The following is a 25,674-nucleotide window of genomic DNA, read 5'->3' as shown; positions in this document are numbered from 1 at the left end:
TCTTTTTCTCTATTAAAAATTCTAACCAAAAGGAAGAAGATTAGGGAAGCATTAATCTTTGAGAAAAAGACAAAAATAGCACTAAATCAAGTTTTTGTTCCCAAACTAGCACTCAAAGTCAAAAGTCACAAAAATAGCACTTAATGTTTTATCAAAAGTCACAAACTTAGGGTTTAGAGTTAAAGGGTGGAGTTTAGGATTTAGGGTTTAGGGTTTAGGGTTTAGAGTTTAGGGTTTAGAGTTTAGGGTTTAGGGTTTAGAATTTAGGGTTTAGGGTTTAGGGTTTAGAGTTTATGGTTTAGGGTTTAGAGTTTAGAGTTTAGGGTTTAGGGTTTAAAGTTGAGAAATGAGGTTTTGGGGATAAGATTTTAAATTTTGAAAAATATAAAAAATTAAAATTTTCAAAGGATAAACTTTGAAAGATGCTATTTTGGTCATTTTAGTTTTTGAGTGCTATTTTTGTGATATAAACTTAAAAATGTGCTATTTAGGAGATTTGCCTTTAATCTTTTGTTATTGGGTAACCCTATAAGACTGGTCACATCTCACAGAAGCTTGTCTTCTCGTCTTAGACTTCAGCCCTCGTCCCTTCTCTGCTCTGCTCCACTCCTCTCTCTCCTTGTCTCTCATATGTAGAGAGAGAAAGTGTATATTTTGTCTTATCTAATGCGTCAAGAACCACTTCCTCTCTATCTATAAAAGCCTCAAAATCATTCACCCTCATATATCTCTCTCTTGACATCTCCAAGATTCGATCTCTTTAGGTTTTTTCATATATGGTTACCAAAAGATTTATAATTTAAGGAAAAGACTCTGTTTTTCAAAAGAAGAAATGCAGGATCCATCAGCTTATTACAACTCGATGATGGCGACACAACAACAACAACAACCACAGCAGTTTCCAGAGCAAGAACAGCTAAAGTGTCCTCGATGTGACTCACCGAACACAAAATTCTGTTACTACAACAACTACAACCTGTCACAGCCCCGTCACTTTTGCAAAAGCTGCCGTCGTTACTGGACCAAAGGCGGGGCTCTCCGCAACGTTCCCGTCGGCGGCGGTTCTCGCAAGAACGCTAAACGATCAACCTCTGCGTCTTCTCCTCCCAACACACACAAGAAGAAGACCAAACACCCGGACCCGGATACGGATCCGATCCGGATGCTGTACGGGTTACCGATCGGAGACCAAGACGTGAAAGGTATGGAGATGGGTGGTGGTGGGAGTTTTAGCTCGCTTTTGGCGTCGAATATGCAGTTGGGTCTTGGTGGGATCATCCTAGACGGGTCGGGCTGGGATCCGGGTATGGGACTAAAGAGGAGTGAAGCGGGTGACGAAGGTGGTGGTAACCCGTGGACCGATCTTTCTAGGAACAGAGTGGAGAAAAACTGAAGGATGGGAGAAAACAGAGAGGGGGGTATTATGGTAAATTAATATGAAGCTGCTAAAACTGATTTCAAGGTGACTCGAGTCATCACGTAGACAAACAGTTTCTATGTTTATGTCATTTTGGTAATCTATTTCTCCTAATACTCCTTTTTTAATCTATAAATCGGTTTGTTAAATATAATTAGACTTATGTAATAGGAGGAGATTTCAGTTTATTGTTATCTTTAACATTAGTGAGAAACAAAAAAAAAATGTTTGTGTTATTGTAGAATTTCTAGAACGAGACTCTCGCAAAACTCGTGACGGTGAATGAATTCTTAGCCACGACATTATTTTTATGTTGAACCGTGAGGTATTTAGCCGACAATTTTAATTACATTCCTATCATCCTATGTCAGTAGTTTGAAAGGTAAGTTTGAATGAAAACTAACATATAAACTTAAGCCCTTTTACATGCATATATGCGCAGAATGGACTCTTTTAACCGAATGACAGAATAAAATAATTGTGCATGAACTGACATAGATTAGCAACATTCTTACGGCATGTGGTCTTCGATCGTATTTTAATTATGCACTAGGATAAGACCCGCACGGAATTAAGTTATTATTTTTATTATATTTTGGAGAATGAAACAATAGTTTGGCTTCATTTGGATTAGGGGTGTTCAATCCAGATATCAGATTGGTTTCGGTTCGGTTCGGTTTTTTACGGTATTTTGGTTAGTAAAATATAACTACTATTCTAAATCCATATTTACTTTAACTTTAATATTTCACATACTTTTGAAAGATTTCAACTGGACAACTAAATTGATCAGCCAATCTTGTTGCTTTAAATCATTAGTATTTATATATATATATATATATATATATTATTTAGTTTGAATATTTATTAAATAAAAAATCATATGCGTTATATTTTATGATCATTTGTAACATATTATAACAAAAAAAATAATCTATTGATCACAAAATTTTCAGAGTGAGAATCTTCAAATTTCTAATAATATATAGACGTTTTGAAAAATTCAAAATATAACATATAAGAAAAAATATAAATGTTTTTATTATATATTTAATGTGATTTTTAATATCTTTTAATAATATAAAATTTAAAAAAAGAACTAAGATACCAAAATTGTTATCAAATATTTATTATTCATAATAATTAATTTTCATATATACGTTAATCATATTAGGTAATTTCGTAGCTTCTAATTAAGAAAAGTGCAAAAACAAAATTTGGTAGATTATTTATCAATTCGAATATTCGATAGTTAGTTTAATAAAAAATATAATGTAAGTTAAGATGGACCAACCTATTTTTTAAAAAATAGTATATTTTATATAGTCATTTATTAAATGAGAATTTATAATGATACAGTTCTATGATCATTCATATCGTTTTATAACTGAATATTTAAATCAACGATAACAAAATTTTCAATGTGAAATCTTTAATAAGTTTATAATTTATAAATGTTTTTGAAAATTCATTGAAAGTTTTAATATTAAAATATTTATGTAATCTTATGGTATATAGTTTAATCTATATATATATATATATGTGTTTTATTATTAAATGATATTTTTTACTCATATAGTTTTAAATCATGTGTATCTTCTTATAATATTAAATAAAAGTTCATATTAATACAATTTTATGATCATTTGTAACTTATTATGACAAAAAAAATAATCTATTGATCACAAAATTTTAAGAGTGGGGATCTTCAAATTTCTAAATTTATAGACGTTCTGAAAAATTCAAAATATAACATATAAAAAAAATATAAATTTTTTTTATTATATATTAATGTGATTTTTAATATCTTTTAATAATATAAAATTTTAAAAAAGAACTAAGATACAAAAATTGTTATCAAATATTTATTATTCATAATAATTAATTTTCACATATATGTTAATCATATTAGGTAATTTCGTAGCTTTTATTTAAGGAAAATGCAAAATATTTTTTGGTACATTATTTATCAATTCGATAGTTAGTTTAATAAAAAGTGTAATATAAGTTAAGATGGACCAACCTATTTTTCTAATAATAGTATATTTTATATAGTTATTTATTAAATAAGAATTTATAATCATACGGTTCTATGATCATTCATATCATTTTATAACAAAATATTTAAATCATCGATAACAAAATTTTCAATCTGAAATCTTTAATAAGTTTATAATTTATAAATGTTCTTAAAAATTCATTGAAAGTTTTAATATTAAAATATTTATGTAATCTTATGGTATATAGTGTTTAATCTATATATATATATATTTTTATTTTATTATTAAATGATATTTTTTACTCATATGGTTTTAAAATCATGTGTATCTTCTTATAATAAAAATGTTAAACCATTGATCATTAATTTTTAACATAATAATTTTAATAGTTTTAGTCATTTATTGTCGTTTTTAAAAATTCAAAATATAACATATACGAAAAAATCTAAATTTTACTTTTATAGCTAATTTGATTGTTTAATTTATTTTAATAATATAAAATTAAACGAAAAATGATGGAGGAGATATAAATTGTTATCAAATCTTTATTATTAAAATCATTAATTGTCATATATATATTAGTCATTTATGGTAATTCCGTAGGTTTTATTTAAGGAAAGAAAATAGCATATCATATCATTATATCATATAGTTTGACCAACTTATGTATCTAACAACATATAAAAATCGAATGTGGACCTACTTATTTTTCAATTGAATGTAATTGACTATCTAATTGAGTGCCACCTATGCATTGGGGCCTATTTTAATTAATACAAAATTGAGGTTACATCTTTTCAAATGTTTCTCAATTAATATATAGGGGATGTTTAGTTACTTTGAGACGTTCCTAAGTTCTAGAATCATGATATTGACTCGGTACTAGTAGTCGGTTTTTCTTGAACCGTGTGGCGTTTTTAATTGTCATGATCTATATTAGCGATCAAACCGTTTAATTGTCAATTAGTATTTAGACAAAGAAGCCAAAAGAATAAGTCGTTAAGATAATAACAACTTTATATTTTATTTTATACACCTTCAAAAGAAATGGAAAAATAGTAAGTAACTTATGGTGTTTTGTAACTAATACTACTACTATGTTCTTTTATCACTAAAAACAGTTAACAATCCGAATGACATTCACAAGAGGAGTGGTTAATGTTATCATATTGTCTTTGAAGAATATAATCAATGTTATGTGGCTACGGTTCTCTCATGGATTAATCTATACTCCACATCACAATTCTTCAGGTGGTTATCGGTCTAGGTTAAGTGTTCCGGCTGAACTTTTTGAGAAGGTTCTATTGAACTGAGATGAATTAACTCGATAATCATACAAAGTCAGTTACATCAGACTTAAATACTCTGGATCAGCTAAAGGAGACTTAACCAGAGTGGTTATCTCTTAACCATAATAAACCGATCCTATATTATCTAATACCCCCCAGTCAAGTCTCTGAATTCGAACTATCAGAAGGAAGATAGAGACTTGAGAGAGACAGGCGATCAAGCAAAGAGCGGAATGGTCCAGAATGCAGCGGCTTCGTGAAGATGTCAGCATGCTGATTAGCGCTCGAAACATGCATCAATGTGATGAAACCTCTCTTTACTTGATCACGGACGGTGTGGCAGTCAATCTCCACGTGTTTAGTCCGTTCATGGAAGACCGGGTTGGTAGCAATGTGCATCGCCGACTTGTTGTCACAGAAAAGCTTTGCTTTGGTGGTGACTTGAATCTTCAGACTGGTGAGAAGTTGTTGAAGCCACAGAAGTTCACAAGTCGTGTGTGCCATGCTACGATATTCAGCTTCAGTGCTGCTTCTACTAACCACATCTTGCTTATTTGATTTCCATGTAACCAATGACGTTCCAAGGTAGACGCAATACCCAGTAACAGACCGACGTGAATCAGGACAGGTTGCCCAGTTTGCATCCGAGAACGCATTGAGACAGAGTGTGGAAGCGGCAGAGTAGAACAATCCCTGGCCTGGATTGTTCTTGATATAACGCAGAATGCGATGAGCTGCAGTGAGGTGAACGTCAGTAGGAGAGGACATAAACTGGCTTAAGCAGTGGACTGCAAACGTTATATCAGGGCGAGTGATCGTCAAGTAGAGAAGACGACCTATCAGAGCACGAAAAGGTGTAGGATCAGCAAGAGGTGTACCAGATTCACTACTCAATTTCACCAACGGATCCATCGGAACTGGACTTGGTTTACAAGCCAGAAGTCCTGTATCAGAGAGTAAACTCAACGCATACTTCCTCTGACAGATAGATATCCCCTCTGAGTTTCGAGTAATTTCCAAACCAAGAAAGAATCGAAGAGGACCAAGATCTTTAATCTTGAAATGTTGGTGAAGCGTGTCTTTCAGAAGTTGGATTGCAGCATCATCGTTACCAACTATCATGATGTCGTCCACATAAACAAGCACATCAACAAAGGAAGAACCTGTTTGCTTCACAAACAATGTATTATCCGCTGGTGATTGAACGAAACCAGCAGAGAGAAAGACTGCAGAGAGGCAGTTGTACCATTGTCTGGACGCTTGCTTTAAACCATACAGTGATTTATGGAGTCAACAGACTAGATTAGGTGGGAGAGAACCAGAAGCTGGAACATAACCCTGAGGAAGACTCATGAAGATTTCCTCATCCAGATCACTATGCAAAAACGCATTAGAGACGTCCATTTGAGACATACTCGCAAGCTTAGCAACTGGAGAGAACGTGTCGGTGAAGTCAACACCATCTTGCTGTGTAAAGCCCTTGGCAACCAAACGAGCTTTATATCGCTCAATCGTACCATCAGCCTTGTATTTGATAGTATATACCCACTTGCAACCAACTACATTCTTCCCCGGAGGCAACGATTCAACAGTCCAGGTATGATTCGCTTCCATGGCTTGCAATTCTTCGTTCGTAGCCTTCTTAAAATTGGGGGATAACATGGCTTGTTTAAAAGAGGTGGGTTCTGTTTCAAGGGAGTATGAAAGGATATATGACTGATAAAGGGGTGTAAAATTTGAGTAGGTAATAACAGATGACAGAGGATAAGGAGTGGAAGAAGGTAAAAAGGGAATTGAACTGGTATCAAGGGTAGGAGGAAGAGAGATACGCGCAAGAGCACAGTGATACTGAGATAAGTAACTTGGAGCTTTGACACTGCGTTTCGGTCTGCCACCTACAAGACTTCCTTGACCTGTACTTATGGGAACAGTCTCAATAACAACAGGATCATGCCTAGGCGAATGTGTTTCTAAATGCATAGGAGGATCACTATCAACAAACACAGGAACATGCAATAGCAAGATAGTGTTGTCAAAGATATTATGAACATGAGAGCAATCATGAAGTTTATCATTTGTAAAAGGAAAAACATTTTCATGAAAAATAACATTCCTAGTAATAGAGATCTTATTGGAATCAATATGCAAGACTTTATATCCTTTATATCCCGAAGGATAGCCAATGAACACACAAGTATCAGCACGAGCAGTGAATTTGTTTTTATCCTTAGGTAAAGTAGAGACATAACAAAGACAGCCAAAAGATTTCAAGTGAGAGTAATCAGGAACCTTTTTCATCAATAGTTCATAAGGAGACTTGTTAGCTAACAACACAAAAGGTATTCTATTTATGAGATACACGGCAGTACACACACAATCACTCCAGTAAGCTAAAGGTATTCTAGATTGAAACAATAAGGTGCGAGCAACATTCAATATATGTTGATGTTTACGTTCGACAATGGAGTTTTGCTGCGGTGTATAAGCACAAGAGAATTGATGAATCATACCATGTTGTTTAACAAGTTGAGAGAAAGCTAGTTCAGGAGCATTATCACTACGAATGACTTTAATGGCAGAATGATATTGAGTAGAAACATGATTAACAAACTCTGGAAAAACAGTTAAAACATCATTTTTATTACGCATCATGTATACCCAAGTCACCCTAGTACAATCATCAACTATTGTAAGAAAATACCGATAACCTTCAACAGACTCGACAGAGAAAGGACCCCAAACATCTAAATGAATCAAATCAAATGGTGAAACAGACACAGTATTACTTGACTCAAACGATAATCTCTTTTGTTTTGCTAAAGGACAGATAGGACAATGTTCAGACTTATGTAAACTAGACTCAGCAATTTGTAAAGTACCAGACAGTTGCTTTAACTTGGAAGCTAATGGATGTCCAAGGCGTTGATGCCATAGATTCCTATCGACTTGCAAGGATCCACAAAACGACAAAGGTGCAGTGTTATCAGTCTCAAGAACGTATAGATTTCGATGAAGGTTTCCTCTACCAATCATCAAGCCCTGAATAGACTCCTGTAATAAGCAAAAATCAGGATAGAAGTGAGCAGAGAATCGACTATCACGAAGAAGACTACACACACTGATCAAATTAAAACGGAAAGATGGAACATAAAGCACATTATGCAGCACAATAGATGAAGAGATATGCACAGATCCTATATGAGTAATAGGTTCATGAACTCCATTAGGAAGAGAGACTGTAACGCCAAGTACAGATGAAGTATTAGTAAAGAGGTTGAGATCCGAACACACATGTGTCGTAGAGCCACTGTCAATTATCCAAGCATCACTAGCCAGTGTATCCGAAAGAGTAGAAAGACATTGATTTTCAAAAGTAAGGATATGGTTTTGAAATTTAAGGCTAGTTGATGGAAAAGGAATAATACCAGAGGTAGATTGAGGTGCCATGTATCCATTTTCATTGATAGAAGACTGCACACTAGAAATTGCATTCACAGATTGTTGAACATACGCTTGTAATTGCTGAAGTAAGGACTGAAGATGAGAAGCATCCAGAGGAGAAGGAACAGACGACAGAGCAGATTGAACAATAGCATTTGCACGTTGAGAATTCTGCTGTTGAGGCGGAAAATATTGATTGTTCTGCTGCTGAACCGGTCGCTGTTGATAATTGTTCTGTCCTCGAGGAGCAAAGCCAGCATTGGGATGAGAAGACTTGTTGTACTTGTGACCAGGAGGATATCCATGAAGACGAAAGAATTTATCAACAACATGTCCAAGTTGACCACAATAAGTACATAAAGGCCGTTGTTTGGGACGATATCCTGAGTTGTTGTGAGCAGCAGCAAAGGCAGAATGATCAGGAGCAATAACAACAGTGGGGAGACTCTTATCTGGTCCTGATGCTTGGAGAGCAACAGGTACTGATGTAGTACTTGGTTTGATCACGCGTTGACGTTCATCTTGAGTTACCAGAATGAACACATCTTCAATGGACGGTTTTGGTTTCAGCATCAAGATGTGACGACGAGTGGATTCATACGACTCATTAAGCCCCATCAAGAACTTCGTGACTCTGCTTCGCTGTTGAAGACGTTCCCATAGCTCGGCTGCATTACACTCACATTTGCCACAAGAACACACAGGCAATTCAACATAGTTCTTATGCTCTTCCCACAGAGTAACCAATGCAGTATAGTAGGCACTAACGTCCATTGAACCCTGCTGAATCGAGCTTAGCTGTTGCTCAATCTCATAAACCCGTGGAGCATCATCCTGTTTGAAACGAGAAAGGATGTTCGTCCAAATAGACTCAGCAGTAAACATGAACAATAGACTCTGACCTATCTTCTTGGAAACAGAATTCAAGAGCCAAGTAGCAACCATATCATTGCATCTAGACCAAGATCCTGAATCGCGATGGTTATCAGAAGGTTTAGGAATACTACCATCGATGAAGCCAAGTTTGTTACGTACGTTGAGCGCCATTCGAACCGAGCGATGCCATGAATGGAACTCGGCTCCAGAAGTAAGGCGATCGGAGACGAGCACAAGGCCCGCATGATCTGAGCTGTGGAGGTAGTACGGATTCTCGTAATGGTCTGTTTGCGCGAGGGGAATCCATCACGAACAAAGAACGACGAATCGAGGAAAGAAGAAGCTGACGAAGTTGATCTCGCGAAAACGGAATCAAGAATCGCAGGAATCTTCAGATTGCGGAAAGAAGGAAAGTTGAGAAAAAGTAGACGAAGAAGACGATCTCGAGCTCGAAAACGATCAGATCTTCAAGGAAGATATGAAGAATATGTTGAATCGAGGAACTCATGAAGAACGGTGATGGAGAATCGTCACAGGTTCAGCTCTGATACCATATTGAACTGAGATGAATTAACTCGATAATCATACAAAGTCAGTTACATCAGACTTAAATACTCTGGATCAGCTAAAGGAGACTTAACCAGAGTGGTTATCTCTTAACCATAATAAACCGATCCTATATTATCTAATAGGTTCCATCGAAGGCAGGCTGCTTAGTTCCGAATTTATTCTGAGAGTGTGTAGAGAAATATACAATACTGATATATGAAAATGACTGGTTTATAAAATAAGGGTTCCTTGTTTGGTTTAACACTTTGATTATACCTTCTTGTTATTAATACGCTTAATTTTCTCAAAATGCTATTGACATGTATGCCATGCATCATTCTCTCATCCACTACCTATAAAAACGAATTGTTTCACCTCGACATAAATTAAGCTTTTGGATTTTAGTGGCTCGATAAATTTGTTTAGGAGATGGGAAGATTGATAGATATACGAGAGATCCAATGTGGTTACAAAGATTTGCTCTCCCTGTTTGAGATATTTTGTATTTGACCAAGGGGACACAGAACTACAAGTTGCATTTTATGTTATTTATTCACTTATTTATCGTTTTGTTTTATTTTTTCTGAAAAATTAGAGTTTACACTATTTTTTTTTGCTTTCTTTCTAAATGTGAATGGAATGCATCACAGGCGTGATTGCATGCAATGTCCAATCACACTGTATGATCAAATGCACCAAGGCTAAAATTAGCCGCTGATAAGTTAAGTTTGGAAGTCCAATCAAACTCTCAGATTAAGAGTAGTTACTCTTTAATAGAAAGATACATAAATGATATAATATTATATGTTGAATAAGAAAAGTCAAATTCTATATTTTCAAACGTTAATGTATAGAAGACCAACAATACTAATCTAGTGCCTACATGTGATAAAAGATGTAGATGGCTCTACCCATATATACCATGAAATAAGTTTTAAATGTAGATTTGACTCCAAAAAAGTTTTGAATGTAGATCATTTTAAAAAGTCAAAATGAAAAGGGCTGGCAGATTAAATGGTGGTCCATGTGGCTATAGATACTATATAGCGCTAAGATACCGAATTTTGATAATGATCCACTTCTAAGGATCTAACTAGGGCAAAAGATACGAAATGTGTAATCAATATTGGTTTAAAGTTGAATTGACAGTGTTTAACCAAATATGTACAGCTATCATTTCTGAATTTACTCTTTGTGATGGGCTCACTGTTTCAATACTTAGATGACTGTTTTGGTAAATGTTAGCTAATTTCAGGCTTATCAGATTTCAGCAACGTGTGGTGTGGTGGAGAATCGCAAACCGTTTAAATTCTTCAATTTCTTAACAGAGCATGAAGGTTTTATGGAGTGTATTAAGGGGAAATGAGATGAAACCAATGCTCTAGTCCATTCTAGAGCGGCGCTACAGTTATTTCACAAAAAGCTGAAGTCCCTTAAGTTCCTCTGCGAGAGATAAACATGAACAATTTTGGGAATATCCGAAATAGGACCAAGGAGGCTTTTGAGGAGTTATGTCAGCATCAAACACAAGTTTTGTTAAATCCTACTTCTGCTTCCTACTTTGCTGAGGCTGAAGCCTCTACGCGAATGCAGCGACTGACTCTAATTGAAGAAAAATTTGTGATGCAGAAGTCAAGGATCAGGTGGTTCACAGTGGGAAATCAGAACACCACGTTTTACCACAATGTGGTTCTGGAGCGATCAGCTCGTAACATAATTCAAATTCTACACACTGCTGATGGAGTTCCTCTCTTAGCTACTGAGGATATTAAACATGAGGCGGTCAACTACTTCCAAAAATTCCTCCAGGCGGACCCTACTAGCAGCGCAACCAGTTCGTACGATGAGCTTCGTGACCTGCTCAGGTTTCGCTGCTCTCAAGAAGATGTTACAATGCTCATCTCTCCCATCACCCCTGTCGAAATCACAAGTGCGCTGCAGTCCTTACCTAACGGGAAAGCTTATGGACCCAACAGATTCACTAAAGAGTTCTATATATCAGTGTGGCCTGTAATTGGAAAGGACTTCATCACTGCCATCCAGTCGTTCTTCCTGTTTGGCTTCTTACCCACAGGTGTCAAATCCACAATCCTCGCCCTTATCCCAAAGAAAATCCCAGCTCACACTATGAAGGATTATCGGCCGATCGCATGCTGCAATCTCATGTACAAGGTGATATCTAAGTTACTGGCGAATAGACTGAAAGTGTTCCTGCCTTCTGCCATCGAGCCAAACCAAAGTGCTTTTGTCAAGGGTCGTTTGTTGCTAGAGAATGTGCTTCTAACGACAGAGTTGGTCAATGGATATCACAAGCCTCTTGTCTCAGACAGAAGCACAACAATGCTCGATATTTCTAAAACTCACAGTCAGATGGAGCTTTATCACTGATGTACTTCATGCTATGGGCCTCCCTAGTCAGTTTATACGCTGGATCTATCTCTGCATTTCTACGGCCTCCTTCTCAGTTGCTGTCAATGGGGAACTTGCAGGCTTCTTCACCAGTGTGCGGGGTATCATGCAGGGATGCTCTCTCTCTCCCTAACTATCTGTCATAGTGAATAATGCCCTGTCCAACATGTTGAATCAAGCTGCAGTTGAAGGAAAATTTGGGTTTCATCCCAAATACGAGAAAGTTCAGCTTACCCACCTAAGCTTCGCAGACGACATTCTGGTTTTCACAGTCGGTACAGAAGCATCGCTGAATGGAGTGTTGACAGTGATGTATCAGTTTGCGAGTATGTCGGGACTTCAGATCAATGCCACCAAGTCATCAATCTTGGTTGCGGGTCCAAATAGTCACCTCCTTAACCATGCTGCGAGTGCGAGAGGCATTCAGGTTGATCACCTGCCTATTTGTTATCTAGGCATGCCTTTGACATATAAGGTTTGGAGCAAAACCGACTACGAACCGCTAATAGACCAGCTCCGCAAAAAGTTCTTGTCTTGGACGCATATAGCTCTTTGTTTCGCAGGCCGGTTGCAGTTAATCAAAACTGCTATCACTAGTACAGTGAACTTTTGGAGCTCTGCTTTTCTATTACCCAAAGGCTGTATTGATACCATCGAAAGCATGTGCAGTGCTTTTCTGTGGTCAGGGTCGCCAACAGTCACTCATAAAGCAAAAGTGGCATGGGAAGATGTTTGCACTCCTAAGGAAGAAGGAGGGTTGGGTCTGCGAAGGCTAAGGGACACGTCTAGAGTGTTTGCATTGAGATTGATTTGGCTACTCTTTACTCAAACAGGTTTCTTTTGGGTGGCATGGACTAAAGAGTATCTATTAAAACATGGGTCTTATTGGGATGTGCGAGATGGCTCCTTAGGCTCTTGGGCTTGGCGTAAACTCCTTAAGTTGAGGCCCTTGGCTTATGATTGCTTGAGGTTTGAGGTAAACAATGGAGGATCAACTTATTTTTGGATAGATAACTGGTTGGGAACATGAAGACTATTGAATCAAACAGTGGAGATTGGCGTATGGTACCTGGCGGTCCCTCGTTCTGCTACTATCTCTGATGTGGTATGTGAGTCTGGTTGGAAGATCCGTGCAAGAGGGCATCAGCAGTTCCCTGAAGTTTATGAAAAACAGAATGCAACGCAGGTGCCTAACCACCACGCTGGGGAGGACATTGTGCTCTGGAGAACATGGCCTGATGATTTCAAAGCCTCTTTCTCTTCCGCTAAGACCTGGAATTACCTGCGAGACAAAAGAGTTGAGGTTGCGTGGAGGAAGTTGGCTTGGTTTCCTCAGGCAGTACCACGACATGCATTTATGGCCTGGCTTGCATTTAGAGACCGATTGTCTACTGGGGATAGAATGAGGAGCTGGGGTATTGAGCAATGTTGTATGTTTTGTGGAGAGAAAAATGAAACCAGGGACCACCTGTTTTTTGCTTGTTCGTACTCGTTCACTGTATGGACGAACACTGCAGGAAGGCTGCTTGGAGGTGCCATTACGCCTGACCGGACTGATACCGTAGCATCTCTTATGCTCCCTGCTCGTACTCGACATGATCATGTTCTAAAGATGATGGTGTTTCAGACAGTCCTCTACTCTGTCTGGAAAGAACGAAACTCGCGGAGGCATGGAGGAGTCTGGGTCACGACGGAGAAGATCACTCGAACTATTGATAAGCAGATTAGGAACCGGATCTCATCTCTTCGTTATGTTAAAAATCATCCGCTAGAGGGACTAATGAGAAGATGGTTTGAAGTGTCCTAGACATTAGAGGGAAATATTCAACTTATTCTTTTTATTCATTCATAGTTGTTTTGAGTACACAACTGCCCACATATAAATGAGTTATTCTGATCAATAAATTTGATATTCAATAAAAAAAATGTTAGCTAATTTCACATGTCTTGTGGGGTCTACTTTGTTTATTATGCGATATTGTTTCAAAGGTTTGGTTTGATATATTCTTTTTTTTTTTTTTGAAAATAAAAGGGTTAAACCCGGGTCTCTTAAAGACACAGACCTAACCCCCGGGTGGGAGGTGCAACCCACGGATGGATCCTCTCCCGGGTATTCAAATGGGCCGTAAGCATGGGTCCATATCCGCATGGCCACATGTGGAGCTAATAATTTCGCACTAGATGATATATTCTTTTCCGAAGGTAATTTAGTTTTTTTTCTTTTTGTATTTATATTGGGGTTAAGTGTTTTCGTTTTTTCCTCTATTGTCAATTTCTTTTAATATTAAAATTGTTTTATTTTGTAATTGTTCTTTACCTCAATCGCTTATTTCAATTGGTTGACCCACGAAATAAATATCAGTTCGAGTATTTAATGTTCTGATAAATTACTTCAAGTGCAATGAACTGCGCGCTATTCATCTCCCTGTTCAACATGTGACATCCCCATCACTCCAAACTATTCTGCTTATTATTGTCTTCTCTTTGAAATAAACTTACAAGATATTTTTATTAGTGGATTCACGATATCCATAATGGGAGCTCAAAAGAAAACCTTTGAAAAAACACATACACGTTTTTGAGTTTTCTGGTCTTATAACAATGTCAATAAAAACAGCACAATGTTGTGAAAATTTCCACGAATGAAAATTCAGATAAAGAGCATCATGAAATTGGTCTATATAAATTTTTTAAAACGATCTAGATATTTCAAGAAGTGAATCAGGAAAAGAAAAGAGATTGCATGGAGACAACACGAGCCTTGTACATTGAGATATATGTCATAGGCAAAGGTCAAGATAAAGTAAGAAGACAGAAACATATAGTTAACTTGCTAGGGAATGATACCAACCATCAAAGACTACGCTAGCCAAGAGTAACATATATACACGTTCTCGTGCTTACTACCATTGTTTAGGCTTCATTTGCAAGTAACCATATTTTAAATATTTTCTAAATTTGCTCCTTTATTTCTGTTATACTACAGTCACAAGTAAACTTGCACATTATATGTAACCAATGCTTAAATCCAACATACAAACCTATTATAGCGCATTCCAAGCTAGACAAGAAAGATGTTGAAAAGGTGTTCTTCAGAGAATATACCTCCGTGTTGGTTGCTTGTGGATGATTTGCCAGTTCCGCTTGATGATCCAGAGAAATAGAGAAAAAAGATCTTAGACGATCGTATTTAGAGCAGAGTTAACAGATAAACAAAAAATGTGTACCTCAACATCAGTCATTTCACACTGTGGCCCTTTGAGCTGCTCTTTGCACTGGGTTTGTAGACCAATATTTTGACCACTGGGTTTGTAGACCAATATTTTGACCACAACTTGTCAATTGATGTGGTGAACCATTTCAGATAATAAGGCCACAAACTGTATACCTACCTGGCGAGGAGCTTCAAATTTCTTTCGACGATCCTCGGAACAAAGGTCAAAGATATTCAACTCCAATGGATAACCCACTAAAACAGAAAGCTTCCATACCCGGAGATTTTTTGCTTTCTTATAACTCTCCCTTTTCTAAAAGAATCTCACAAGCTGAACACTCAAGTACCTTCAATATCAATAAGAAAAGTTTAAGAAGCTTCTTGTCAGAGAAAACGTATTAGAACTGAAGTAGCATTAAGTTCAAGTTTTTCCTCTGGAAGATATTGGTTATAAAGCTTATACAAAAACTGAAGGGAACTAAGTAGTGAAGAACAAATAATAAGAAGAGACTAATCACCTTGGCAACGAATATATAAGAGACTCCTTGATGTAAATCACTGTACCTCCTAGAGCGGGAGATGTTTTTTAAAGTTCTCATTTCAGTCCCTCCACCAATCCGGAAGAATTTGAACTCTTTTTCATATGAACTATCTGAGATATAATGCCACATGGACAACAGTAACAATAGACAAAGTTGTATGGTAAATAAAAATCTGAGTGCAAGATAATCTACCACAAGTTTGGACTTCATTTCACAAAAGAGAAAGCAGATTCAATTATATTTCTGAGTAAGAACTCATGACGATCTTTCCATATAATCATGATGTTTCATTATAAACAGAAACAAACCGTTCAATGGGTTGAATTGCTCATATGTTTTAACCCTTCATGCAAGTGGTTCACCTCATGTGATATTATGATATTTCACTATTTCAGAGAGTAGACAGATTTTGTCTCTGAACTTTCTTTGTTACTTTTTTGGCAATGCAACCTACAGAAACAAAAAAATAGCTTGTTTAATAAACACACATCAGTTCTTCTACGCAAGACAAAGTAAAAAGAAAAACACAATCAAGGGATTCACATATCTAGCTAGGTTTCATGTTTAGAAGTTAGACTGTTAGATATATATTGCCATTGAAGTATGTCCAAAACAACATACATACACACATGAATGCACTAACTATGTAAGCTACAACAAAAAGTTTGAAATTCTTCACTTGTTAACATGTTTTGATGCCGAAAGAGAGAGCGAGAATGTATTCTTTCTTGAAGAGAAGGCTAACGAAAAATAAATTGGGAAAATTGTTTTTTTAAAGCAAAAAAATGATAACTATGTCCTTTTAGACTAATCTCTATTACTTTATGTCCCATTAGACTAATTTTTTTTCAAAATGGCAGTAATGCCCTTAAAATTGTAATTTTTTTAAATAAAATAAATAATGAGTTCGATCATGCGGGATCGATCGATCCGAATTTACAAGGTCAAACGGATCGATCGATCCTGATCATTATGCATAACAAAAAAACGCGGAGTATATACTGATCGACTTGATCCATTTCACTCGATCGGCGAAAGTCGATTTATATAGATCGACCGATCTCTCAATATAGATCGATCGATCCCGTGCCCAGGAAAGTATCCCAAATCGATTTTTTGGTTTTCTTCGATTATATCCGGATTGATTCCCACTTGATTTGAACCGACCAAACATGATTTCAACTCTTTAAACTCGATTTCTTGGGATGAAACCCATAATTTCTCATCTCCTTCACGAACAAAGGGGGAGAGAATCAATGGAATATAGAAGACGGCGAAGAAGGTTACCAAGTTTTTTTTTCGTTTTTTAGTTCCTTTTTTGTTTTTTTTATTTAAAAAATCGATTTTTTTTCAAAATATAAAAGTGAATATTCCCAAATATTTTGTTTCCATATTTTTAGGAACTGATTTCTTATCTGTGGAATACAACTAATATGTAGAAATCGGTTTCTATATGTTTTTAGAATTATAGTTATGTGTAGATTTTGATTTCTACATGTTTTAGATTTATAGTAAATCTGTAGAAGTCGGTTTCTACGTGTTTTAGATTTATATTAATGTGTAGATTTTGATTTCTAAAGATTTTAGAATGGTAGGTTAAGCGCGAAATGTGTATTCTAAATATTTTTAGAATACTCATATTTATGTAGATCACGTATTTTAAACATTGTAGATTCAATGAAAAAAGTGGATTTCGTTTTCTACTTCGTATAATGCCATTTCTACTTTATTTAGAACATAATCTGAAATTTATAATTTCAACTTTTTTATAAGTGAAAAAAATACCACTAAGTTCATATAGGTATTTTATCAAAAGTTACTATTTTCTAATTTTTTTTTGTTTGTAAAACTATTTATTAAATTTATTTTCAAAAATATTAAAGGGTGTTATAGGTAAAAATGACACAAAATAGAGATTAGTGTAAAAATGCATAGTTACCATTTTTTTGTTGCTTTGAAAAAACAATTTTCCCTGATAAATTTTCCTTCATTCGTCTTTTAATACGTCAGCCTCCCCGCCCAATTTAAGTCAGCTGGGCTCGACCCGGGTGGTCTTTTTTCACCGCTGGCTACAGAAACCTAAACGCAGCGTTTTCAATAACACTATTTTTTAGAGTATTTGCAGAAGAACAGAAGCAGCACCCTTGGGTCCCTCTCTCTCTCTCTCTTCTAATCATCGTCTCTCTCTCTCTCTCTCTCTCTCTCTATCCCTTCTCTTCTCTTCGCTCGCGCGTCTCAATCAGTTAAATCTATACATGGTTGTAAATCTATTGCAGTGACGACGGCGCAATTTGACCCGATGAGTTACGGAGGATCGTCGAAACCCGGTCGCGGTAGGGGTGGAGGAGTAGGAGGCGGCGGCGGTGGTGGTGGACCGGGCCGAAACCGCAATTCGTTCCCACCTCTCACCAACCGACATCCTTCCCCCATCGGGAGGATGTCCATCGGTGGTGGTGGCTCCTCCGCCGCCCCACGACAGAGGAATACTACCAGCGTCAAGGCGGCGTCGTCTTCTCGTGCCGTTGAGGAAAAGTTTAGCCTGGTTCCGAGGGAGAGTCCACCGGCTTTTGGAATGATAATACGGTTAACTCCTGACTTGGTGGATGAGATGAAGCGCGTGGAGGCAGAAGGTGGAGCCGCCAAGATCAAGTTCGATGCGTTTCCGAACAATAGCACTGGGAATGTGAGTCAACTCCTACTTTCAAATTCATAGAACCCTAGTTCGTGTTGAATTGCTTCAATCTAGTTGCACGTCTTGAAATTGATAATTAGTTTTCGATGAATGTAACCTAGATTAGTGAAATTGGGGGAAAATAGCTTCTATAAAAAGTACTATATTGTATTGTAACATTGGAGAAGAAGATGGTTTAGTTATTCACAAGCCAATAGTTTCTGGCATCTTTCTAGCTGTTACTATCAACTATGGCCTTGGAGAAGAGTATCTGTTGGTGAAGATCCGATTGCTACTTGAATTGCAATTGGATCACATTAATTCCTTGCTCGATTCTGGACTTGCTTATTGGCTGAGAATGTATTGTATGGTTACTTGCTTCTCATTTCATGATCTCTTGAGCTGTGGTTTTGTCACTGGAAGTGGTTGTCAATTGGATCTACTAACCCCGCTGAATACCCTTTTCTCATTTATTTCCTACTGCGTTTTGGGCTATTGATTTAATGGTTTAAACTTTTGCCACTGTCGATTTCGATCTAACATTTTAATTGCATCTCAATATCTGTAACTTTTGAACAGATAATCGATGTTGGTGGAAAGGAGTTCAAATTTACCTGGTCAGGGGAGCGTGGTGATTTATGTGATATCTATGAGGAACACCAAAGTGGTGAAGATGAAAATGGTGTGCTGATTGAGGCTGGATCTGCTTGGAGAAAATTGAACGTCCAGCGAACTCTAGATGAGTCAACCACAAGCCAGATGAAGATGCGCTCAGTCGAAGCTGAACAGAGGACCAAATCGCGCAAGTACATATTCCGACCTAACATTTTAATTACATCTGATATCTGTAACTTTTCCCAGCATAGTCTGTCCGCTGCTGCAAAGGTGTCTCTGTCTGTTATCTTAGTTTTTCTAGTTTTGCAGTCTTCTTTCGGTAGGGTAGTCTCGTGACTCTTGGCACGATAACATATAACCTTTAGCAGAGCTGTGAACAAAGTATCCGTATACACATTGTTCATCTTATTGCGGTTAGGCTGGTGTGGGTCCTTTTGAGCGTAGCTGTTTTTGTGACACTGAGACTCAAGAATGTTTCTCACTGCGTAACAAATTGCATCGTTTTGTGTTCGTATTTAACTTTATTCTCGTCAAAGCGATTATGCCTGAAACTACATATTTGGTCATGTCAGGGCAATTGTTTTAGATCCTGGGAATCCATCATTGAAGAAGCAATTAGCTCGTGCTGAAGGTAACTTCCCGTCTATTACTTGGTCTCCATGGGAACAGCTTCTATCTATCTATTTGAATTTTTGGCTGCTAATATGAAACTTTTGTTAAACCTTGTTTCCACCTCCTATATGTTCTCTTTTCCTTTTAAGTAAGCGGTTTTAGAACTTTAACATGAGCTTAGATAACTATTCTTGTTCGAAACTGAATCCCATGCTATAATTTTACTGTATTGTCAGTTTTTTTGTCTCTTGGGTTCAAAACCTTTGAATATCTAGCTTGTAATTATGTTTGGGTACGACTAGTAATTATCTAACGCATTCCCTGTGCTTGCAGCAAGTCCATGGAGAATGTCAAATAACCAGAAGAAGGAACCTCCGCCTAAGAAGCGGAAAGTCGATCCACCTCCAGGTATATAGGAAAAACATTGCAATGAGCCTGTCGGCCTGTGTAACACATTAGGGTTTCAAAGACTCTTAGTTGCTATTATACTCCCTTACTGTTTTGTCAATTCTAAGAGTATCACTTGTCGTTTATGTAGTTCCAATCGGAGGTCCAAAGCCTTCTTTCAGACCAGGGGTTTCAACCACTTCTGTGAAGAATAGGCTTTCAGCTTCACCTGGACCATCTCCTTCTAATCAATACAATACCCCTTCTTCATATGGGACTGGGAATATTGCTAAAACTCATGCAGATAGCGTGAATGTCACACCAGTCAACACAAAGGGCAGAGAGAGCATTGTTGCTAGCGAAAAGGATTTATCAACCTGGGAAAGAAATGCTTTAAGGGACACATCTGAACGCCAAGAAACCAATGTTAATAAAGAAATTGACTTGCAGGCACTGCTAGTTGATCTCCTAAAAGAGGCTCCAATGAGCTTGAAGGTAATACATAGATCAAACTTCAGCTACATAGCTATTTTCATATCCAATATGTGTTTCCACCTCGTTTGATTCCACTCTCTCCGTTTCTCTCTAGGCTTTAGAGAAAGCTGTTGGAGATAGAACCCCTAATGCGTCAAAGAAGATTGAGCCAATTTTGAAAAAAGTAAGTCATGAAAACTTTGGTGTGGTTTTATGAAGTGCATTATGTATTATTGTGTCCCTATTTGTTGTTGATAACCAGATTGCAAATTTCCAAGCTCCAAGGTATTTCTTAAAACCAGAAGCAGATTTGGATAGCAGAAGGTACGTGTACCCGAAATGATAGTTTTTTGTCATTGTAGAATATGACACCCTAGGAAGTAGTATTGGCACAAATAATGCAAGTGATTTATAATGTCAAGTAGGTGCATGAGGATAAAATCTATGATAAGAATAGAAAATCAAGCAATAGCAAAGGCGCTTGTTTAGTGGCCAGTGAACTCTAATTGAATAATCATTATTATCCAACTTAGTGTAGAATGAATTGAGAAGCTATTTACTATAACGCATGCAGCTACTATACTTTCTTCTCCTGTATTGTCGTATCTGGTTTAGTAAAATTTTTATTTTTCAGTTCACCTGAACACCAGCAACTGCTTCCAATCACTGAGTGCAATCGCGACCAGTTACCTGTTCCAGGGGTTAGCAACATGGAGACCTTTTCTGTGTGCGAGCGGAAAGGAGAAGGTTTACAAGAGTGTTCACCTTTGCCTCTGGGAGAGCATCTGAGTACGCAAGAAAATGTTGACATTGAGCATCATTCACCTGGTATTCTTCATGAGGAAAAGCGATCTGAGAATAGAAATGGCCAGGCTCGTAGCTCTAGTAGCGACAGTGATAGTGATAATAGTGGGAGCAGCAGTGATAGCGGGAGCAGCAGTGATAGCGATGCTTCTTCTAACAGCAAGGAAGTTTCTGATGAGGATGTGGATATAATGAGCGATGGTGACAAAGAGCCCCGACAGACAATTGACATCGAGGGTAATGATTCTGATGCGGTGGACATCGATGGTCACAGTTCAGATGAGGGTCATGGTTCTGAAGCTGACAGGAAGAATGAAGTTGGCATTTCAGAGCAGGAACAACTACCTTCTGGTCACGACAAGCTACGAGAGCGCGAAAATTTTATTGGACAGTTGTTTGATGACACAGATAATACTACGAAGGATAGCTTAAAAAGTGACCAGCCTGGCATCTCTGAGAGGCTGGCCAAAGACCAGAACCAAATATCCCCTGCTTTGGAGCACTACAGTCAGCAATCAGCACGGGAGAGAAACATAAAATCCCAGCAATTGCCTGCCATAGGTAAAGAAGATTCACAGCCTTCAGAGCGCAAGAATGATTTACAACATCTGAACGCTTCTGCTAGTCAAATGATTGATCCACTAAAAGGACTTCGGAAGTTATCTACTGAAAAGTTGAGTAGATATGGTCAAATGAAGCCTGGTGATAGTTCAGGTAAATCAAACAAACATTCTGATGCCTTGGGTGATGTTCGTAAATCTGACGAAGATGACCATTTTCCGCATGAAACCCTTTCTAGTCGGTCAGGAAAGGCCTTCAGAGACAATCATAGGGATGCTGTTCATTCAAAAAATAAGTTTGCAAGGAATAAAAAAGATGGTGAGTCATCCATTGGACCTTCATTTCCTTCTGACAGAGCCAACAGAAAACACGGTGAACTGGATGGAAGTGAGAAGGATCCCAAGAATGTTTCAGGCTTGGGCATGGGTTCCTCTCCATTGGATAGCCAGAGAGCAAAATTACCTAAGGGAAATGGATCTATGCTCCAAAAACAAGTTTCGGACTTGGAGTTGGGTGAACTCCCTGAGTCATTGGAGGTAGATACAGCAGTGAAGGAACTCGAAGATAAAACTTCTTTTAGGCAGTCAAATTTTAAACCAAGCACTTCAGAAAAGTTGGGTATTGACTCAGATAAACGGAGGTCTAAAAAATCTTCAAAAAAACAAGCTCTTACACATGCTGGCAATGGTACAAAAGAATTGCCCCAACAAGTTGTTGATGATTCAGAAAGATCCCAAAAGTTGGCTTTGCAGTCACATGAGCAGAACCACACGGGTACAGACACTGAAAACGGCTCACATTACAATAATTTAGAGGATGCAGCTTATAAATCAAGACAGATAGATAGTAGAGGAAGAGTAGTAAGCAGTGTGGAAGGTTATGGAGAGACGAACAAAAAAACACCCGTTATAAAGCATGGCTCCAAACGACCATCCACATCCCGCTCATCAAGGGAGAGCAAAAGACACAAAAATGCAACTTCTATGAATGGACACAAAGATGCAACTTTTGATGCAGAAGACTCTTCTTATTTGAAATACGAGAAAGCCTCTCCCGACCATAAGGGGCCTATTAGGGATCATTTGCAGTGAGTAAACTGAAACTATAGTGTTTGGAAATCTAATCGCTTAGTATTTGTGGCTCGAAAAAGACTGACATGTTGCTTTCTTCTATTTCAGGTATAAAGCATACATGCAGGAATATTTGGATAAATATGATGATTACTGCTCCATTAACAAGATATTAGAGAGCTACAGGTACCTATATGAATTCTTCGCTCATAGAAATCTCGGATCATTTGTGTTGTTCTAGTTTATCAGCTTTCTTGAAATATATATATATATTTCCATTGTTCCCAGAAATGACTTTCAAAAGTTGGGGGAAGACCTTAAGCTTACAAAAGGAAGAGACATGGTGAGATATAACAAAATTGTTGAGGACTTGAACGAATCTTATCGCAAATATGGAGAGGTGATATTCTATCTCTTACCACTTTATACATAGTCATTTCTTATGGACAGCGTTTTTGACATGTTCTTGAAGATTGACTCAAGTTATTTACTTAAATTTTCTAGGGAATTAGATTATTTTCCATCTTATTTATCTGGATTTAGATATACAGTGAAATTTGGAAACGGGCCTATCGTTTGAAGAGGTTGACGAATGATGAAATTGTTTGCTTGTGTGTACGATTCCGAAAATTAGGAAAAACATATCGCATCATGTAGTGGGTTAAAGGAGGCAAAAAAGCTCATCTTGGTACTTCGAGTGATCATCATGATACAAGATTGCCAGATTTGCTTACATTTTAATTGCACATTATACTTGATGATGATTTTCTTATATATGTTAATCTGCAGAGGCACAAACGTTTGAAGAAAGTGTTTATTGTTCTCCATGAAGAATTGAAGGTGAGTTACAAAGCTCCCACAGTTTTGGTTTTCATCTTGCTCTGAGTTGTTTTGTAATAACTATGAATGTTGATTATCTCTTGCAGCAACTGAAAGAAAGAATGAAAGACTATGCATCATCTCACGGGAAAGATTGATGCAACTGGAATCAAAACTCTCTATAGACAATGGACCTCATGCTGTGAAAAGAGGAGGTTGGATATGCATTTCTCCTTTGGAGTCGAGTCATCTTGTTGATTAATTATTTACCTGTGTTTTCTTCTTATGAAATTAGAAATGATTTATAGGCCCAGTTTTGTGTGAGTTGTTCCTTAAGGAGACATTTCGTAGATTTTATGGCTTTATTTTGGTTGCTGATCTTTGACCAGTCCATACCAGTATATATGTAGATTCTATTTGGCTCTGCTTGATTTAACTTTTGTTTATGTGTCGCCTTCCCATTGAAGAAGAAAGCTTCATCCAACTCTTAGCAGATGAGTCCACTCGAGGGATAGTGAAGAAGCGACTCACTGGCAACGGAAAGACCGATCAGCGGTGGAGAAGCATGCGAGTTACAAACGACTCAATTCTGACCGTAAATTATGGTGCCGGAACACTCGAGAACTTACCGAACAAAAACTATGTTCCATGGAATCAGAATGAAAATGTGGAAACAAATCTTTTTTAGAAAATTAAGATACTGTACGTATCGAAAGCATATCTAAAAATAATATATATGCATATATATTAAAAATATAAATAATTTAATAAAACTTATAACTAAAATTTATAAGATTCAAAAAGTAATTTTTCATTCTAATAATATCCAGTCAATCGACTTCACATTATGCTATAAAATTTCTAACAAATTACATATATCACAAATAATTAATTCAATATAATTAATGTTTTTAATATATCACAAATAATTAATTCAATATAATTCATGCTATTAGTTATAATATTTTCATATTTTATTCTTTCTATTTTAGTATTACTAATTTTAGAGATTTGAATATAAAATAAAACATAAAACATGATTTTATATTTTTATTTATTTATGATATTAATATTATTATTAAAACATGATCTTTTTTTGAGATTTCCTTGATTTTTCTTAGTACCTACGACGGTGCCATTCTTTTATTTATGATTTTTTTTTAAACTATTTTCATACAAAATACTTTGTATTCCAAAATCTTTTATGGTTTAATTCTCTTTAACGCATTTTAACATTGAATTTCTCTATAAATGTATTATTAATTTCGAAAATACTATATGTTATTCAAACAGGATTTAAGTCTACTTATAAATCATATGATCAGATATTGAATCACTCTGGCATACAAGACATGGTTATACTATATAATGGTATAAAATATAATACCATGTCTATATTGAGCCGATATGCAATGTTTATTTCATTTTTACAAGACATGAAATTGAATACTAATGTACATAACACCGATATGTAATGTTAATTGTATATTTTGAAATGCAAATTAAATGCATATTTGTGTGATACAGATTAATCTGCATTTTATTTTTCATCCAAGTTTTAATTGCAGTGCATTAATAATGCATATTAGATTGCACTAGGATCAATAATAGTCATTAAATGTTGATAAAAGGAAGTTAAAACATGATGAAGACCAATAGAAGTTGAGTTCTTCCTCACCTTATTAAATTACATATATAAACCATTTAATTAATTTCTTCCATTTTAAACCAAATATAAATATTTTAGAATATGGTTTAATATTTTTTCTTTGTGTTATTTAATATTTTCTTTAAATATCGTAATAGAAATATATATATATATATATATATACTTACATTTTTAAAAGTGATGTTTTTGATTTTATTTTTGTATTTAAAAATTAATATTTTGGACTTTTCTAACATATGCATGGTTTTTTGTATC

General features: G+C 36.5%; 3 protein-coding genes across 3 annotated transcripts; all 3 read left to right on the top strand.

Annotated features, from left to right (window-relative positions):
• Positions 1 to 496: 496 nt before the first annotated feature.
• LOC106394576 (dof zinc finger protein DOF3.1) lies at positions 497 to 1,653 on the top strand. The gene has a single exon (XM_013835145.3). The coding sequence runs from the start codon at positions 833 to 835 to the stop codon at positions 1,391 to 1,393; it is 561 nt and encodes a 186-aa protein (XP_013690599.1). The 5' UTR covers positions 497 to 832; the 3' UTR covers positions 1,394 to 1,653.
• Positions 1,654 to 12,147: 10,494 nt separating this feature from the next.
• LOC106393200 lies at positions 12,148 to 13,788 on the top strand. Its single transcript, XM_048757482.1, has 4 exons — positions 12,148 to 12,742; positions 12,815 to 12,950; positions 13,014 to 13,396; positions 13,499 to 13,788. The coding sequence occupies exons 1-4, from the start codon at positions 12,148 to 12,150 to the stop codon at positions 13,786 to 13,788; spliced, it is 1,404 nt and encodes a 467-aa protein (XP_048613439.1).
• A 4,078-nt stretch (positions 13,789 to 17,866) lies between these two features.
• LOC106396649 lies at positions 17,867 to 24,196 on the top strand. The gene is made up of 12 exons (XM_013837106.3): positions 17,867 to 18,420; positions 18,988 to 19,214; positions 19,596 to 19,654; positions 19,969 to 20,043; positions 20,174 to 20,517; positions 20,612 to 20,680; positions 20,759 to 20,820; positions 21,131 to 22,948; positions 23,040 to 23,117; positions 23,220 to 23,331; positions 23,721 to 23,771; positions 23,858 to 24,196. The coding sequence occupies exons 1-12, from the start codon at positions 18,037 to 18,039 to the stop codon at positions 23,906 to 23,908; spliced, it is 3,330 nt and encodes a 1,109-aa protein (XP_013692560.2). The 5' UTR covers positions 17,867 to 18,036; the 3' UTR covers positions 23,909 to 24,196.
• Positions 24,197 to 25,674: the final 1,478 nt, after the last annotated feature.

Source organism: Brassica napus, chromosome C5 (assembly GCF_020379485.1).
Source record: "Brassica napus cultivar Da-Ae chromosome C5, Da-Ae, whole genome shotgun sequence".
In the NCBI taxonomy this organism is placed as follows: domain Eukaryota; kingdom Viridiplantae; phylum Streptophyta; class Magnoliopsida; order Brassicales; family Brassicaceae; genus Brassica; species Brassica napus.
Note: the sequence above shows the minus strand (reverse complement) of the source record. Positions and strands in the feature narration are given on the sequence as shown.